At 48.2% G+C, this 18,264-nt stretch overlaps 1 protein-coding gene across 1 annotated transcript; it reads left to right on the forward strand.

Moving 5' to 3' along the window:
* Positions 1-2,898: 2,898 nt before the first annotated feature.
* Positions 2,899-16,764, forward strand: SERPINH1 (serpin family H member 1). The gene is given in 6 exon segments (XM_020989540.2): positions 2,899-3,080; positions 9,939-10,232; positions 10,235-10,591; positions 11,301-11,399; positions 11,537-11,769; positions 15,139-16,764. Coding segments are annotated over 5 exon segments (1,245 nt in total). The 5' UTR covers positions 2,899-3,080; positions 9,939-9,979; the 3' UTR covers positions 15,442-16,764.
* Positions 16,765-18,264: the final 1,500 nt, after the last annotated feature.

Raw genomic sequence — 18,264 nt, forward strand, 5'->3', positions numbered from 1 at the left:
CAAAAAACTGTCCCAAGCCTCAAGGATCAGTATACCACAGTGAACAGATAATTACATGCAAAGTATATGCAAAATAATGGGGGTGGGGTGGGGAGAAAATGCTAACATTTGGTGAGCCTTAAAGCCCCAGTGAAGGATTCTAAGGATTCTAATGCCAGTATAAGGAGGGAGAGCATTTAGGCATAGGGGACAGCCTGTGCAAAGTCATGGAGGTAGAAGATAGAGTATGGGGAATGGCTAGGGAGTTAGTTTGGCTGGAACATAGAAACTTTAATCAAGTGAAATTTCACTAACCCTGGAGCTTCAGAAGAAAAGAGCTTGGAGAAATAGAGGGAAGGAGGGGAAGGAAATCTGGGGTGGTGTGGGGAGGCATTGCTGGGGACTGGAGGCTTGGGTTAGGAAATCTGAGTTAAGTGTTGTGTGGACCTATAGATAGAGGGCTTGATGTGGTGGGGCAGATAAATAGGCTTGAACGGGCAGAACTCAGGGGAAGACTGATAACAGCAAAGACAGGACATTCAATACTAGGCTTTCCTTGATAATTCCAGTCTATTATGATTTTTTATTTTTCTGAGCCCTTATCAGTCTTGTTATGAGTCCCTCTCTTTTGTATTTTTTTTTAGGGGGAGGAAGCAATCAGGGTTAAATGACTCACCCAGGGTCACACAGCTAGTAAATGTCTGAGGCCACATTTGAACTCAGGTCCTTCTGACTTCAGAGTCACTGCTCTATCCACTGGGCCACCAGCTGCCCCAAGTCCCTCTCTTTTTTTTTCTAGGCAGTTGGGGTTAAGTGACTTGCCCAGGGTCACACAGCTGATAAGTGTCAAGTGTTTGGTCTGAGGCCGGATTTGAACTCAGGCCCTCCTGACTTCAGGGCCCATGCTCTATCAGCTGCACCACCTAGCTGCCCCAAGTCCCTATCTTTTGATCATAGATTTAGAGCTAGAAGGGATTTGGATGGTATTTAATCTAATCTCATGATACAGATGAAGAATTGAAATTTATAGAGACCAAGTGACTTGGCCAAGGTTACAAGTTTGCTGAAAATCCAGGCTATTTCCACTGCAACAGTTTCTTCTGCCTTATATTGTTGCCAAGACCTGTCTTTTCAACCTTAGCCCCCTTTCTTGTTGCCCCCTTCTCTTCTTTGACACTACAAAGACAATGGGACATGCTCTCACCACCTCAAGCTAGACTATAATTGGTCTGCCTGCCACAATTATCGCCCCAATGCGGTCCATGCAGGTCTATCACCTGGACCAAGTAATCTCCTTATTCAATAAACTCCAGTGGCTCTCTGTGACCCCCAGAATCAATATAAAATCCTCCATTGGGCTTTTAAAGCCCTCCATACCCTGGCTCCTTCCTACCTTTCCAGTCTTATACCTCACTTCCTTCCATGTACTGTGATCCAGTGACACTCTTCCTGAGGTTCCTCAAACAAGACACACCATCTTCTGATTCCACACATTTTCATTGCCTGTCCCTCATGTCTGGAACCACTTCCCTGCTTCCCCGAGTCCTTCAAGTCTCAGCTGAAGTTCCACCTTCTCAGGGCAGCTAGGTGGCTCTGAAGTCAGGAGGACCTGAGTTCAAATCCAGCCTTAAACCAAACACTTGACACTAGCTGTGTGACCCTGGGCAAGTCACTTAACCCCAATTGCCTACCAAAAAAAAAAATTAAAGTTCCACCTTCTGCCAGAAGCCTGAAGCCTTTCCCAGTCTTCCTTTATCTTAGATGCTTCCCTCCAGGATCAGTTCCAATTTATCCTGCATATAGCTTGTTTGTCCATAGTTCTTTGCAAGTTGTCTCCCCAGTGAGACTTCATGAGCAGGATCATTTTTTTTTTTACCTTTCTTTGTCTCTTCAGCACTTGGTTCAGTGCTTGGTATATTTGTTCAGTCACTTCAGTTATGTTCTACTCTTCATGACCCCATTTGGGGTTTTCTTGGCAGAAATACTGGAGTGGTTTGCTATTTCCTTCTCCAGTTCATTTTACAGATGAGGAAACGGAGGCAAACAAAGTTAAGTGATTTGCCCAGGATCGCACAACCAGTTAGCTGTCAGAGGCCAAATTTGAACTCAGATGATTAATAAAGGCTTGTTGATTGTCTGGCTGATATGGTAAAAGATCTCTTTCCTGTCTTATCTGCTCCTCCCACATTCTTAAATCCTGAGGACAGACTCAAAACGGGGCAGTGACAGGATAGGGCTCCCTCGTGCATTAAGCAAGGAGGGACAGAGAAAAAAAGAAACAGAAAAGAAGATTATTCTTGATTTCAAGTTAGAGGATGTGGGTTCAAATCCCCCCACTGCATACATGCTTGTGTAATCATAGGAGTCACAATCCCTCAGACACCTTGTTTCCCCATTTTGCATGGATTTAACGGTTTCTGAAGTCTCTTCCATCGAGGTAATTCTACGAAATTAGTCAATTGTGTAGGTGCTTGGTAAACATTTTCAGGTATGGATTGAATCCTGCCTTCTTCCCCGGGATAAAATCAAGGACTGGGCCTTGGAAAGAACAAATGGGAAGAATTATCGTGATGTGGAATCCAAGCCTGAGAGTCAGGAGATCTGGGTTCTAATCTTGACTCTCCATTCTGTGACCTTGTCGCTCTCTTTGGGCCCCTAGGAAATGAAAAGCCATGGACTAGAGGTTCTCTGAAGTCCCTTTCCTAGCTAACGTTTCAGGAATAAGAGGGGATGGGGGTAGGGGATCCGGTCCAAGCCACTCCTCCTGATTTGAGGGGCAGTAGGACCCAGGGGCTCTGGAAGACCAAGAGAAGTGGGGGGATGGGGGGAAGGAGTGGGGGGAGCGGGACAAGCGAAGGGGAGGGCTTTTTTTTCTTTTGCGACCTAGTCGGGGGCCGCCCCCTTTGAGTCCCCCCCCTCGCCCCATCCCAAGAGCTTTTCCAACTTTCCAGAAGTTTCTGCGGCCCGGGGCGGGGGCCTCTTATATAGGGCTGGCGCGGGGGCTGTGCGCTCGGAGAGACAGTCCCGGGACGGAGCTGAGCGGATCCCAGCCCTGAGAGGCGCGGGGGGAGGGCTCCTCATCTGTGCCCCTCTAAGTCCAGGTGAGGGGAGCCGGGGAACAGACAAGGAGGGAGAGGGTGGCTAGGAGAGAGAGGCCGAGCCTCCTCGGGCACCGAGCGGGACCTTCCCACCCCTCGATGATCTCCCGATGATCCCCCTGCCCCGAGCCCCTCTTCCCGGCTCCCGGCAGCTTGCAGAGAGAGGATTCGAACGTTGGCGTTGGTCCCGGTCTTTCCCCGGGGTCCAGGCACCTTTGGCAGGGTTTGGGACGCGGGCTGGGGAGGACCCGGTGCCAGCTAGCGGGAGACAGCGTCTGGGGGAGTTCGGGCCGGGTCGGAGGGGCTTCTGCTAGCTAGAGGGTTGGGGAGAGAGACGGCCGGAGCTGGGGTCTGGAGAAGCCCACGGGGAGGGGGATCCAAATGGTAGGAAGAAAGATGGTGGGTCTGGGCACGGAGCTTGCCCGCCCCCCCATCTCCTGAATCCAAACGTCTTTGGGGACTCTCTTGTCCGAGTTTGGAACCGCCCTACTCTCCTTTGCTTCCCCGAAGCGTCTGGCCTGAGATCCCTTCCTGTCTTGGGGGGTGTGGAGAGAGGGAGCAGCTCCCAGAGAGAGGGGAGTTCAGCGGGGGGAGGGGGGGTTTGTGTGTGTGTGTGTGTGTGTGTGTGTGTGTGTGTGTGTGCGCGCGCGCGCGCCTAAGGGTGGATGCTACACAGGGGAGAAGACCCCCCCACCTATAGGAGAATCCTATTTTTAGGATACCCCCTAATCTACAGGAATCAAGAGGGATAGGGCATGTTATCACGGATGACTGTTTCCCTGTCTTCGGGGGCTTCTGGATCTGATTCTTCCTGCCCTCCATTTCCTTAGTGGGCTTTTCTGGAGAAGGGTGGGATCTCTCTTGAAACTTAGGGGCTGGTTGTTGGGGAGCTGTGGGCATCACTTAGTTCATAGCAGCTGCTATGCAGATACTGGAAGCTGTAGGAAGGGGGCTTTCCCAGATCCATCTTCTTTTCCTACCTCTGTCCCTTCCCTTTTCCCTTCCTACCGAAGCTGAATCCCTATGAAAGACTGGGCATAAAAGAATTTAGAAACTAGCTACTTAAAACTGAGGAGAAGAGCAGTCCCTTTCTGTTTATTGCCCCCACCCCTCATTTTAAACAAAAATAGTGTTTTTACATCAATTATTAGCATGATTTAGTGGAAACGTCAGGACCCAGAGTTAGGAAAGCCTGATTGGAGTCAGTCTCTGCTCCTGGGCAAATCAAACTTCTTTGGGTGTCAATTTCTTCATCTGTCTAATGGGGATACTGCTCCCAGCTTTACCTATTTTACGGGGTGCTGTAGTAAAATCTTTTGCAAACCTTAAACGTGTCATTAAAATGGGGTACTATTTTTCCCATCCTGTAATAGCCCTGTAGAGTAGGCAGGGCAGGTATTTTATCCCTGTTTGATGAAGAGGGAAACTGAGGCCCTAGGAACTGATTTGCTCTATATCACACATGGTCCTCAGGGTGGATGAAATGGGGATTAGAAACTAGGTCTCTTGACTCCCTGCCATTGTATTATCTGAGGGACACCCAGGATAATAGAGAGGGGCTGGAGATTAGATTCCTGAGTCCCTTCCCCTTTATTATTTCTGTGGTCCTGATTCTGGTTAGGAGCTAGAGAGGAAATTGGGGAAGGGGGAGGGGAGGTTCAGACTGCTCAGCTGTGCCTCTGCACCTCTGGCTCCACCCAGCCTGGAGTCATCCCTCCCATCTCTCCCTTTCCAAGGTCCCTCCTGGGTCCCTGGGAGATTCTGGCTAGGCCTTTGTTCAGCTGGTCCTGCCAAAATAGGGCTACTTTTGGTCTTCACCCTGCCTTCATGCTTTGTGGTTGCTTTCTATTCGTTTATCTGGAGAGGGAATAGTATCAGAAGTTAGATTGCCTTCCCCCCAGTAGCCTTTTCCTCCTTTAATCTCTCTTCCTTAAAAAGAAAGAAAGAAAGAAAGGGAAAAAAAACCACTTCCCCCCAAAACCATACTAAACAACTTGAACAAACAAACAAGGGTTGGGGCTTCATTGTTGGAAGGGATAGATACATACATTTTCTTGCCTCCCAATAGAAATCTTAAAGCAGAGGACCTGGGTTCAAATCACACCTCTCTTATTACCTGTTAGATGTTGAGCAAATAACTTTACCAGTCTCAGGACCAATTTCCTTATCTGCCAGACAAAGGGGTTGGGCTTGATGATTTCCAAGGGCCCTTCCAGCTCCAGCATCCCGAGATCCTGTGAACTGCTCTACCTCATGTGTCTGTTTTCTTTCAGAATGAAAAAAGCAAGCACTGACCTCCCTCTGAGAGAGTTTTCAAGGTATCTTGGCCTCTGATTGAAATTGACTTTTTCCAAATGTCTGAATTCTCTTCTGTGCCCTGCCTCTTCCTCTCCTCCTCTTTTTCCTGGCCCTGCTGATCACTGAAAGTTGAATATCTCCCTGGCAGGGCCCCTTTCCTCTTCCCTCCCCCACCCCTACCTCTTTTGCTTCCCAAGGCCCAGTTACAGGTCAGGATGAAACCCAGGCCTGTCTGCAAAGCATGGGCTTGTTTTTTCAAACTGGTTTTTTTCTTCCCTATAGGGAAGAGAGCCTGTGAGCTATAAATTACCTCGTTCTGCAGCTGGGTGATTGGCCCGGGAAGCAAGCCTTGGTCTGCTTGTGGAGACATGTGTGGAGGGCAGCTGTTTTCTCTGTCTCTAGCAGCAGCGGAGAGGGGGGTACTGGCTTCTTTCCACCTGTCTTTCTTCCACTTTCCCTCTACCACCCAAACCCCCACTCCTCTGCTTTTGAGTTTGTTTCATAGAATCCTAGAATGTGGATGCTGGAAGGGGTCTTAGATCTCATCTCATCTCAGGGCTCCTTAACCTTTTTTGTCTCATGGGCCCTTCGGGCAGTCTGAGCAGGCCTATGAATACCTTCTCAGAGTCATGTTTTTAAATGCATGAAACAAAATGCAGATGATGACAGAGGAGAACAATTATACTGAAATATAGTTGTCAAAATACCTTAACAACAGTTTTATGGATCCCAGGTCAAGAACTGATATATGATATAGTCCAACCCACTTATTTTTGCTGTGGTGAAAAAAACAACAGGCCTAGAGCAAGGAAATGAGACCTAGGGGCTGAGTCTGTGGCTCCTCATTCCAAATCTGTGGCTTGGGCCTATGGCTGTATCCCTGGATGCCTAGAAGTCTGTCTCTTCCCTCCCTGAATCCCACCACAAGCTCCCTTCCCCCAGCTCTGCCACGGCAGCCCCTGGTGGAGAATCTCAGGAATTCAGTCTTCCTCCTTGCCACGTCATCTCTCTCCACACACCACCCTCTCCTCCTCCCCTCCATCCCTGAGGGCAGGCAGCTGGCTGGGATGGGGAGGCTTCAGGCCTATCATTTGAAGCTCACACATGAAAAATCGACCTCCTGTCATTTGAGGTTGTGGGATGGTTGGGCGTAGTGATCTGAGCTGCCTACGTGGCAGGGTTGGGGAATGGGGGCGGAGGTTGGTGGTTCCTAGGCTTGTTAGCTAAAATACAAGTGAAATCCTTTGGCCCTTGGAGGTCTGATTCATTCCAGGTGCCCCTCTTTCTCTTTGTCTGATCAAGCCAAGGGCTTTTGCTCCATCCCAAGCATTCAGAATACTGACTTTATCTCCCCAGAGTAGAGAGGAGGCTTTGACTGACTGGTACCCATCCTTGTTTGGGCCCAGAGGGATCAGCTTTCTGGGGATGAAACAGAAGGAACGCAACTACATCCTCATTGGGCATTTAATCCTGTTGAATTAGTCATGAGGTCTTAAATTTGTATAGCCCTGAACTCTCTTCAGTCTTTTCATAGTTGTGACTTATGTCTGTGAAGAGAGGAAGGAAGGAGAAAACAGCTATTAAGTGCCTGCTCTGTGCCAAGCACCATGCTAAGCACTTCACAGTTATTATCTTATTAAATCCTTACAGCTTCTGAGAGATAGGTTCTGTTATTACCCCCATTTTACAGTTGAGGAAACTGAGTTAAGGGACTTACACACTTGTAAGTATCGGTAGAGGAGTCTTTCTTCCTATAAATAGCTCAGCTTTGCTCCTTCTCACTTCTCCCATCCCAGCAATACCAAGTGCCCAAAGCTCTATTTCCCCTAGTTGATAGATCACCGATTTGGAACTGGAAAGGGCCTTAGAGGTCATGTAGGCCCACTCCTTCATTTGACAAATGAGGAAACTGAGGCCCAGAGAGGCTGAGTGACTTGCTACTCTGCCAAGGCAGTAAGTAGCAGAGCTAGGATTTGAACCCAGGACTTCTTACTCCAAATCCAGCCCACTTTTCCCCCAGAGCACCCTACCTTCCCAGTTTCCATCAGACACCGTTTTTTTCCCCCCATGCAAGTGGCACATAAATGTGTTATTCTGCAAAATGATCTGGTGAACCAATAGGTGCTTTCTCCCTTCCAGTATCCTAAATTTCTTTCTTGGTCTCCCACAATGACCCTTAACATGAAATCCATGCTTCTTGACTGATTTTCCATCCCCCTCCCCCTACCTCCCATCTCTTAAGACCTGAATCCTTTAATCAGAATGTCAGTTCTGGATGGACTTCAAAACAATTCCTTTTCCAGTTGAGGAATTTCTGCCTGAAATTGTTGTGGCCTTGGACCAACTCATGCAGCAATGAATCAGGGAAGAGTAAAGCTGAGATTAGAGAAGGGGGAGTGATTTGGAAATGATCTATCTGACAGCTCCTGTCTCTGGTCACAGTCTATCAGGAAGGTTCCCAAGCTCCACTGTCTGGGGCATGGACAGGGATGGGGCCTGGAGATGAGTGGGGAGTAGGCTGGTATCTGAGCTCAGCTGGGCTTCCCTGAGAAGAGAGATTGAAGGGGGAAGGCTCTTAGGGAAGCCCCAGGGTTTTCTGCATCCTGCCCATGATCTCAGAGGAAGCCCTTCCTTTCCCTTCCACCGGCAGAGATCGGCCTATTTGCTTGTGGGGCCTTTGTGTGAAAAGAAAATGTTAGCTCTCAGGCCTGGAAGAAGATGAGAAAAGCAGGGACCAGAAAGGCTCCTTAGAGATTATCTAGTTCCAACACACCTAGAAAAAGGAGCCTCAGGAGGAGAAGGGTTTTTGCTCAGGCTCACCCAGTGAGTTCTTAGCTGAGCAGGGAGAGAAGCACAGATCTTCTGTCTCTCCTCCCAGGCCAGTCTGCCTTATTTAATCAGTGAACTAGTGGGTGACTCATTAACCTCCCTCTGCCTGACCCCCAGTGGTATGTGAAGAATGATCCCTGGGCCCCAGGCTGGGGGTAGGATTGAGTGTGGTGAAGTGGTGGTGGCTGCAATCGTTTTTCCAGCCTAATTTTAAAGGCTCTTACCCACCTCTCCACCCCCTACCAGTGAAATGCAAGCTGTGCATTTTGCTCACTCTGCGTACAAGACTGGCTGCATTCCACCCAGAGAAAGGTCCCTGATTAAATCACTCTCTACTGTGAAGGCCAAGGAGACTTTTTGTCTGTCCCCAGGGAGCAGCTGGTCGGTTGGTTGGCACCATGTACTTCCCATATAGTGGGCCAACTGGGGCCTAGTGCTTACTTAGGGTTAGCGTCCTAAAGGTAAGACTTGAACTCCATGTAGTCTCAGACCTGTAAGGGCCAGCAGAAGTCTATTTTAACTCCTGTACCGCAGCAAGAATTTTTCCTGTGACATTAGCCCATAAGTTTTAGAGCTGGAAGGGACCTTTAGGGTCTATTATTATTTTATTATTATTTCTTTTACCCAGAAATGAAAGGGAAAGTGACTTGCCTGTCATGGGGATTCCAGCACCAGGCCCTTTGACGAATACTCTTTGTATTCTACCACAGTACAATGGGATGATTATCACATTGTAAATTGCTTAGCATAGTGCCTAGTGATATACATGTTAACTATCATTATTATTATTACTATTGTTATCATCATTGTTATTCTACCATATTGCTTTTCATTTGTACCTAGCCTGCCAGGTAATTGGGTGACATGGAGCATCAATGTGGCATGAATGAAAAACAACATATTTTCCAAATAAATGACTTTCCTCCAGTTTTTCCAATTCCATTCATTTATTAAGCTCCTACTATATACTAGACACTACCTTTTGCCTCTTAGGCCATCCCGCCATGGGATAATGGTGGTTAGCTTGTATAAAATCATCAGCCATTGGTCCTGGCTCACGGGCACATCAAATTATGGCATAGGTCAGGTGGCAAAGTGGATAGAGTGCTAAGCCTGGAGTAAGGAAGATTCAAATCTGGCCTCAGACACTTAAAGCTGTGTGACCCTGGGCAAGTCACTTAACCTCCCTAAGTTTCCTTGTAGGGATAGTAACAGGATCAAATGAGATAATATATGGAAAGTGCTTAGCACCATATAAATGCCTATTCCTTTCTTCTCCCATCACACCCCTAAAAGATTGTAAAATATTTGTGAAGATCTTGAGGTAGCAGAAAGAGGGTAAAGTTTGGAGTCAGAAGACCAGGCTGTGTGACCTTCCCTTTTCAAGTCTTAGCTCCTCATTTGTCAGTCAGTAAGCATTTATTAAGCACCTACTATGTCGTCCAATAAACATTTACCTACCATGTGCCTGGTACTTTGCTAAGGTTGAGGATAGCAAGAAAAGCAAATGGCAGCTCCTACTCTGAGGCGCTTGTAATGTGGTGATTGTGATCCTTTGTAGGATGGCTGCTTGCTTGATTGGCTGGTGGTGAAGAAAACTCATGCCACAGACAGGGAGGAAGGAAGCTTCCATATTGGTATTAGCGCTCAGCTGCTTGCTAGATGTCGAGGTGAATGTGTTGAAGGAAGCAAAGCCCTCTTTCACCCTGTTCCCTCTCTGTTTCTCACCCACAGGTTCGTAGCGGCTAGCCCAGGGCCTTAGTCCTCCAACAGCCATGTGGGCCACCCAGCTCATCAGCACCCTCTGCCTCCTGGCAGCGGCCAGGGCGGCTGAAGTCAAGAAGCCAGCGGCGGGGAAGGCAGGGGAGGCAAAGCTGAGTGAGAAGGCGACCACGTTGGCTGAGCGGAGTGCCAACCTGGCCTTCAACCTCTACCGTGCCATGGCCCAGGACAAGGGGGTGGAGAACATCTTGCTGTCCCCCGTGGTCGTGGCTTCGTCCCTGGGACTGGTGTCTCTGGGCGGGAAGGCGCCACAGCTTCTCAGGCCAAGGCGGTGCTGAGTGCCGACAAGCTCCGTGACGATGATGTGCACGCCGGCCTGGCTGAGCTGCTCGCATCCGTCAGCAACTCCACGGCCCGCAACGTGACATGGAAGCTGGGCAACCGCCTCTACGGGCCCAGCTCAGTCAGCTTTGCCGATGACTTCGTTCAGAGCAGCAGGAAACACTACAATTACGAGCACTCCAAGATCAACTTCCGAGACAAGCGGAGCGCCCTGCAGTCCATCAACGAGTGGGCTTCGCAGACGACGGACGGCAAGCTGCCCGCGGTCACCGAGGACGTGGAGAAGACCGATGGTGCCCTCATCGTCAACGCCATGTTTTCAAGCGTGAGCAGGGTGGCTGGGAGGGACCTCAGGACACAGGGGGTTGTAGCCAGAAGGGATCTTGGGGTATAGACTGTCACCTGGAAGGTGGATAGGAGGGGTCAGGAGACCTGGTTCTATCCTGGCTCACTCTGATTCGTTCAACAAACAGCATTTATAGAGTGCCTTAAGGTTTGAAAAGCAATTGTTTATTTAATTTGATCCTTAAAACAACCTTTGGAGGGTAGGTGCTATTATCTACATTTTACAAATGAGGACACTGAGGCAGAAAGTGGTGAAGGGACGTGCCTAGGGTCATACAGCTAGAGAGTGTCTGAGGCAGAATTCCAGTCTTCCTAACTCCTGATCCAACACTGTGCTTACCTAGCTGCTTCCTAAAGCAATTATGTTGCACCTACTATATACAGAACATTACGCTGGCTACTGGGGAATATGTGAATTTTGCTTACTAAGATAAAGTTCTCCCCTTATAGGTGAATAAGAGGTAAACATGGAGTACATATTAAGTGCTCTGCTTCTGACTCACTGTGTGACCTTAGGTCAGTCCCTTCCCTGACCTGGGCCATAGTTTCCTCTGCCTAACTGTGGGTTGGACCGGGTGATCTTTAAGGTAGCTAGTCCTAAAGCAAAGCTTGTGATCTTAAGGTATGATAGGAAAGGCAGTGTTTGAGGTTTGAGGCATGGCTCACTTCCCTCCCGCCTTTCTGCAGCCCACTGGGATGAGAAATTCCACCATAAGATGGTTGACAATCGAGGTTTCATGGTGACCCGCTCCTACACAGTAGGCGTGCCCATGATGCACCGCACAGGTAGGTTGGTGCCTAGCTGGGGAGTGTGGTGAGGGTGGAGTGGGGAGGGGAGGGAAAAGGAGGGGCGCTAGGCCTTGGCCTTGGCCTTGAACTCCCAGTCTGTCCAGTCTCCTTAGCCCATGTCCTGTGCCATCCAGGTCTCTACAACTACTATGATGATGAGACAGAAAAACTCCAAATGGTTGAGATGCCCTTGGCCCATAAACTCTCAAGCCTCATTATCATTATGCCCCACCATGTGGAGCCCCTGGAAAGGTTGGAAAAGCTCCTGACCAAGGAGCAGCTTAAGACCTGGCTGGGCAAGATGAAGAAGAGGGCTGTGGCCATCTCCCTGCCCAAGGGAGTCGTGGAGGTGACCCATGACCTCCAGGTAAGGAGCAGATTCAGCTGGAGGGAGCCCTGAGCTAAGGGGCAGGGGTAGGGGGGCAGAAAGTGGGAAGGATTGGTCAGGGAAGCCTTTCAGTGCTTGGGCATCGCGCCCTGGGCCCAAGTCTCCCTGAGTCCTGTAAGCTTCCTGAGGTGGGAGGTCCTTCCTTTTTGGAACTGGATCAAGGAAGTCTCTGGGTACTTTTGTCTCTGGTCCTGTTTTCTAACCTTCCAGCTTGGCAGTGAGCACCTTAGAGCTATGAGTCAGATCACATCCAGTCCTGGTTCTGCAGTGTGGACTTGGGAATGTTTGGTGTCTGACCCTCCCTATTGTGAGCAACAGTTCACTAACCTGGTCTTTAATATTGGTTTGGTGGTGGTAGTTAGTGTTTTTCCAGTTTTGACAGCCTGTCTTTGAAGTTTCCTTTCCATATAGGAAGCTGTAATAGTACTGGGCCATGAGTCAGTAAATTGGGGTTCAAACTCCACCTCGCTTACAAGTTATATGACTTTGGGTGCAAGTCATCTTGTCTCTCTGGGCCTCAGTTTCTCCCTCTGTAAAAGCAGGATAGTATTATTTCACTGCTTGTCTCTGTAAAGGAAGGTACTTCAGACCTTTCAGGGTCTCTAGGAATGTGAACCGTGATTAGGGTTCCTTTCGGCTCTGTCTCTCCAGGATATTGTGACCTTTGTTAATCCCTTGTTCTGCTTTAGAGATCTGCCACATGCAGTCCTTTATAGTGCCCTGTTGTCGTCATCATCATCATCATCATCATCATCATCATCATCATCATGCATTTATTAAACACTTACTGTGTGCCAGGCACTGTGCCAAGCATGGGGATACAAAGAAAGGCTAAAAACCGTTCCTGCCCTCAAGGGGCTTACATTCTGGCGGGGGAGACAACACCTTGGCTGTGTCCTGGTGGAGGGAAACCAGTGGGCCGCCTGGGAAGCTCTCAGTCCACTTGAGGAGGCAGATGGAGGAACATGCTCTGTCACCAGGAAATGCATCTTATGCACATATGAACCCAATACAAACATTCAAAAATGCTCTTATAGCCCATTAAGCTCGCCATTCTCTTTTTCCCCCAAAGACGCAGCCCCACTGTGGTCCTGCTGAACGGGCCTTTTGTTGACTTGGGAGTAGCTATAAAGGCTTCCAGGAAGGAAGCTTGAGTTTTGATCTGGATCTGGGGGGCCATGTAGGATTTTTGCCAGGCAGATTGGATGGCATAAATACAGGTGAACATACATGTGTGGAAGTGAGCTCACCAAAAATATGTATTAATGATCCTTCTATGTGTACATCACAATCATTTCACTCCTACCCCCTCCAGAGTGAATCTTGTGACAAATGAAGACAATGAGGCAACCGTATCTAGCCCGTATTCTAAATGTGACTGTGCAATGTTCTGTTCCAGTAGTCCTCCACCTCTCTGCTGAGAAGGAGGGGGCATGTTTCATTATCTCCTTTCTGGGACTTTTCATTGGTTTTTCCACTATTCAGAGTTCCTTCTAAGGATCTCATTGTAGTTGTTGCAGGCATTTTATACATGGTTCTGTGGGTTCTGCTTATTTTGCTCAGTATCTGTTCACACAACTCTTTATATATTTCTTCCAATTCCCCCAAATCTAGTTATCAGGTTTGTTTGGGTTTTTGTGCCACACATTAGCAATCCATGACATTCATCTACCCAAGTTTTTCCAGCCTGGACTCGGTGGATGGGGAACCATTTGATTTCCAGTTCTTTCTTACCCCACAGTGCTGCTAAGGCTTATTTGGTAGATGGCAGACCTTTGTTTTTTTCCTTTGAGGAAAGTGAACTTATTAATCTTCTCAATAATTGTCAGAATGTCAGAGCTGGAAAGGTTCTCAGACCATCTCGTCCAGGGGTGGGGAATCTGTGGCCTTGATGCCACGTTTGGCCCTCTAGATCCTCAAGCGCAATCCTTTGACTGAATCCAACCTTCACAGAACAAATCCCCTTAATAAAAGGATTTGTTCTATAAACCTTAGACTCGGTCAAAAGACCACATGTGGCCTAGAGGCCGCAGGTTCCCCACCCTTGGTCTAGCCCTTTTTTTTTTTTGCGAGGCAATTGGAGTTAAGTGACTTGCCCAGGGTCACACAGCTAGCAAGTGTCAAGTGTCTGGTCTGAGACTGGATTTGAACTCAGGTCCTCCTGACTCCAAGGCCGGAGCCACCTAGCTGCCCCTCTAGTTCAGTTCTTTACCCCAAGCATGAAGCCCCTCTTTCCCCTCTTCTCAGTAGAAGAAGAGTTCCTTGAAGCCAGGGATTGTTGTGGTTTTTGTCTTTGTATCCCCAGTGACTGGCAGGTGCCTGATGTTTGCTAACATTTCAGGACAGGTAGGTGGCTCCATAGTGCACGGAGCTCTAGGCCTAGAGTCCTAGAGACTCATTTTCCTGAGTTCAAATCCGGCCTCAGATAACTTTGCAGAGTTGTTGTGAAGATCAAATGAGATCTTATTTGTAAAGTGCTTAGCACAGTGCCAGGCACGTGGTAGGTCATGGTAGACGCTTCATAAATGCTTGTTTTTCCCCTCCCCCAACCTCCCACTCAAGGAGCCTCAGATAATCTAGTTCAATGATGTCAAATGAATAGAAGCAGGAGCCCCCAGACATATGTAAAGATCCCTGCAGGCTGTGTGCTAACTTTGAAAACATATATTTATATGTTTAGTGTATATTATATTATTATATATTTATAGTTTTTATTAATTCATTTATTTGGTTGAATATTTCCAAAATATTTAAATCTGGTCTGATTTGCCCTTGGGAATGTTGTGGGCCATGTGTTTGACCCCTCTGATCTAGGTCATGAGATCCAGGTGGAACCAGGTCTCTGAGTGGGCATTGCTTTTTTTTTTTAATTATACCATAGCTGCCTCTCCCTGAAAACTCCCTTTTCTGTAGTGACCTAAGGCTTTCTAAGTACTCTTCTTAAAATGGTCCTGTGCAGGCAGGCAGCCTGGTAGAAGATCCTTATTTTATAGAGAAGGAGACTGAACTGTAGAGAGGTGGCCTGGAATCACACAGGTAGTTAAATGTCAGAAGCAGGATTTGAACCCTGATCCTTCCAACTAGATGCTGAGGCTCTTTATACTCTACTGCTCAGGCCCCTAACTCAGAGGTTCCTAACCTCTTTTGTGATAAGGACCCATTGGCAGCCATCTGGTGAAGACTTCTTAGACATCTCAGAACCATCTTTTTAAATGTATAAAATAAGGTATATTGGAATTAGAAAGGAAACCAATTATATTGATATATAGTTAATAAAATATTAAAAGAATAAGTTCATCGACCCCAGATTAAGACCATATCCCTAACTGGTCATCATCCTTATTACAGAAACATCTGGCCGGCCTGGGCCTGACGGAGGCCATTGACAAGAACAAGGCAGACCTGTCTAGAATGTCGGGCAAGAAAGACCTGTACCTGGCGAGTGTCTTCCATGCCACAGCCTTTGAGTGGGACACAGATGGCAATCCCTTTGACCAGGACATCTACGGGCGTGAGGAGCTGCGGAGTCCCAAGCTCTTCTATGCTGACCATCCCTTCATCTTCCTAGTCAAGGATGCCCAGAGCGGCTCCCTGCTCTTCATTGGCCGCCTGGTCCGGCCCAAGGGTGACAAGATGCGTGATGAGCTTTAAGGCCCTTGAACGGGGGTAGGGAAGGGGGGGGCAGATGGGGGGGCAGAACTCAACGGGTGCTATTTTGGCCAGCTGGGGCTGGGTCAGGGCCAAGGCTAGGACTGAGGCTCAGCAGTGGTGGTAGTATCAAGGCAGGGGCCTCTAGATTCAGGTGGTGGACCTCACCTCTCCACTGTTCCCTGGAGTTTCAGGAAAGGGGGCTGGTTTTTCCAGTGCCCTGGACCGTCCCTCCGGATATTAGGGGCGTGCTGCTGAGGGGGGGTGGGTGGATGATAGGTCCTCTGGGGTTTGGGCTGGGAGTCTGAGAGAGGTGGGTTTTGATACCCCCTCACATTCCCCTGGGGAGAGCCTTCTGGTGCTTCCTTCTTGTCGGAGTGCCCCCGGGTTCTCTGAAAGTGGGCTGAGAAACATCCCCCACAGACCTCCCCCCCTCCCCAGGTCCCCTGGCTGTCCCATCTAGAGTCCATTCCATCCTTACTTGGCATGCTGTTACCAATAGTCATTTCTGTGTCTCTCTCTGAGCCGGAAGGGACCTTAGATACCAGCTAGTCTACACCTCCCCCATTATCTAGATGAGGAAACTGAGGCCCAGAAAGAGGCTTGCCTACTACTAACTACGTGGTGAATTAGTGGCAAATTAGAACCCAAATCTCATCTCTACCAGGCTGCCTCGGTTCTTCTGTGTTAGAGACCACCACCAGGGAAATCCCATATAGCCATGAGCAGGGACCAGACCCCCATGGCTTGTCACATTCCCAAAGCCATATTCTATGACCCAGATACTGAGTAATTTGCTGTATCAAGAATAGAGAGTGCCAAAGAACAGCACCCTTCCCAAACGCATTCATAGGGTAATGGACCATTGCACCTGGAAAAGACCCTAGAAGCCATCTGGTAAAACACTCTCATTTTTACTGAGACTTAGAGAGGGAGAGGCAGTAGCAGCAGGGCTGGGATTCTGGTTCAGGGCCTCTGACTCCCCAAGGCAGTATTTTCCACCCTGTCACACCCCACACCTACACCTGCTTTTGGCCCCTCCTCCCATTGCCCCCTGGGGCTGGGGCCCCAATGTTGCACTGTGACCCTCCGGGCCGGTGGGAGGACAGGCCGGAGAGCAAGGAGACGGGAGGGGAAGGAATTTTTGTGCGGCATGTGCCCACGTGGTCCGCACAGCTTTATTTTCTCAAAAGGAGTCTTTTTCAAAGTTGGGGTGGGGGGAAGGGGTGGGGAGAAAATTAGCCCTTGTATCTGCCAAAGCAAGGGTCTGTTTGTAAGATTTTTGCGATCAAATGTGTTTTGCAATAAAATGTGGTTTTTTTTTTTTCAGTGAGCAGTTTCTTGTGGTCTTTGTTCTGCAGGGGTTTGGCAAAGGGGGCTTTAGTTGATGGGTTGAGGGTTGCATGTTAGCATTCCCTGGTACAGAGGGGAGGGTTAGAAATCAGGTTAAATCCCCTCGAGACTGTCCTGGGCAGTAGAAATAAGTGGCAGAACCAGAGAACATCAGAGCTAGAAGGAGCCTTAAGGACAAATTAGACTTAAGCTAACGCTTATATAGTGCATGTTACGTGCCAGGAACTGTGCTAACCACTTTACAACTCTTTGATCCTCACAACAACCCGGGAAGGTAGGTGCTATTACTGTCTCCATTTTATAGATGAGGAAACTGAGGCAAACTGAAGTTAAGTGACTTACCCAGAGTCACACAGCTAGTACACTGATTCCAGGCCCAGTGCTTTACCCATTTTCCCACATTAATTTCATTTTCCTGTTTTGCTTGAAAGTTCAATCCCTTTGTCATGAAGATGAGGAAGTGGGCCCAGTGAGGGGAAAATACTTGCCTGATGTCATACAAGACTTGGATTGAAGTCATTTGTAAAGAGAGGAAGTTTAGTCTCCGTCTAGAATCTTAGCTGGAAGAGACCTCTGAAACTATGGCTGGAATCTTGTAAATAATTGTTGTTGAATTGTTTCTAGTGTTTCAAGTCGTGTCTGATTCTTTGTGACCTCATTTTGGGTTTTCTTGGCAAAGACATTGGAGTGGTTTACCATTTCCTTCTCTAGCTTATTTTACAGATGAGGAAGCTGAGGCAAACAGGGTTAAGTGACTTGCCTAGGGTCACCCAGGTAATAAGTGTCTGAGGCTAGATTTGAACTGAGGTCTTCCTGACTCTAGGCCCAGCACTCTATCCACCGCGCTACCCAGCTGCCCTTGTAAATAAATAGTATCCCTGAAAAAGTGGTCTCAGCTTGAGGCTCTTATGATGCTCAGTACTATCTGAGGGATGGTCTACTCCTGTGGGGTGGCTCTTCTAAAATTTCTCTTAAGTTATGCCAAAATCTCCCCTAAGTTTTACCTTGTTGCTCCTACGTCTGGGCCGTGGGGCCAAACCAAGGTGCATCCCTCTTGTATGTGTGAACTATTAATTACATACTGCTTTTTAAAATATTCAAAGAAAACAATCATGTGCCCATTGAGCTGTCTCCAGGCTAGACAACTGCATTTTCTTCAGTTGGGGGATGATTGAGCCTGGTCTGGGCTACTGCCAGCTGGACTCCTGGATGTGCTTCTGTTTTATTCATTTCCATTGTGACCCTGAGCGTTAGTTTTTGACATGCTCTTGTTGTAAAATAGGGTATTTACTCCATTCAAGGGGTCTGGATGAACTCTGATATATGAGGTGACCACCAGAAGGTGTAAGGAAGCTACGCGTTCCTCATAGGCTGCCCATGTGTAATGGCAGCCCTTCACGAGGCATCCATTCTGGCCACTAGAAGGCTCAAAGCCTACGAAAGCCTGAACTGTTCACAATGGTAATAATGATA

The sequence above is a fragment of the Phascolarctos cinereus genome, unplaced genomic scaffold, assembly GCF_003287225.1.
Source record: "Phascolarctos cinereus isolate Bilbo 61053 unplaced genomic scaffold, phaCin_HiC Scaffold_726;HRSCAF=1367, whole genome shotgun sequence".
NCBI classification, from domain to species: domain Eukaryota; kingdom Metazoa; phylum Chordata; class Mammalia; order Diprotodontia; family Phascolarctidae; genus Phascolarctos; species Phascolarctos cinereus.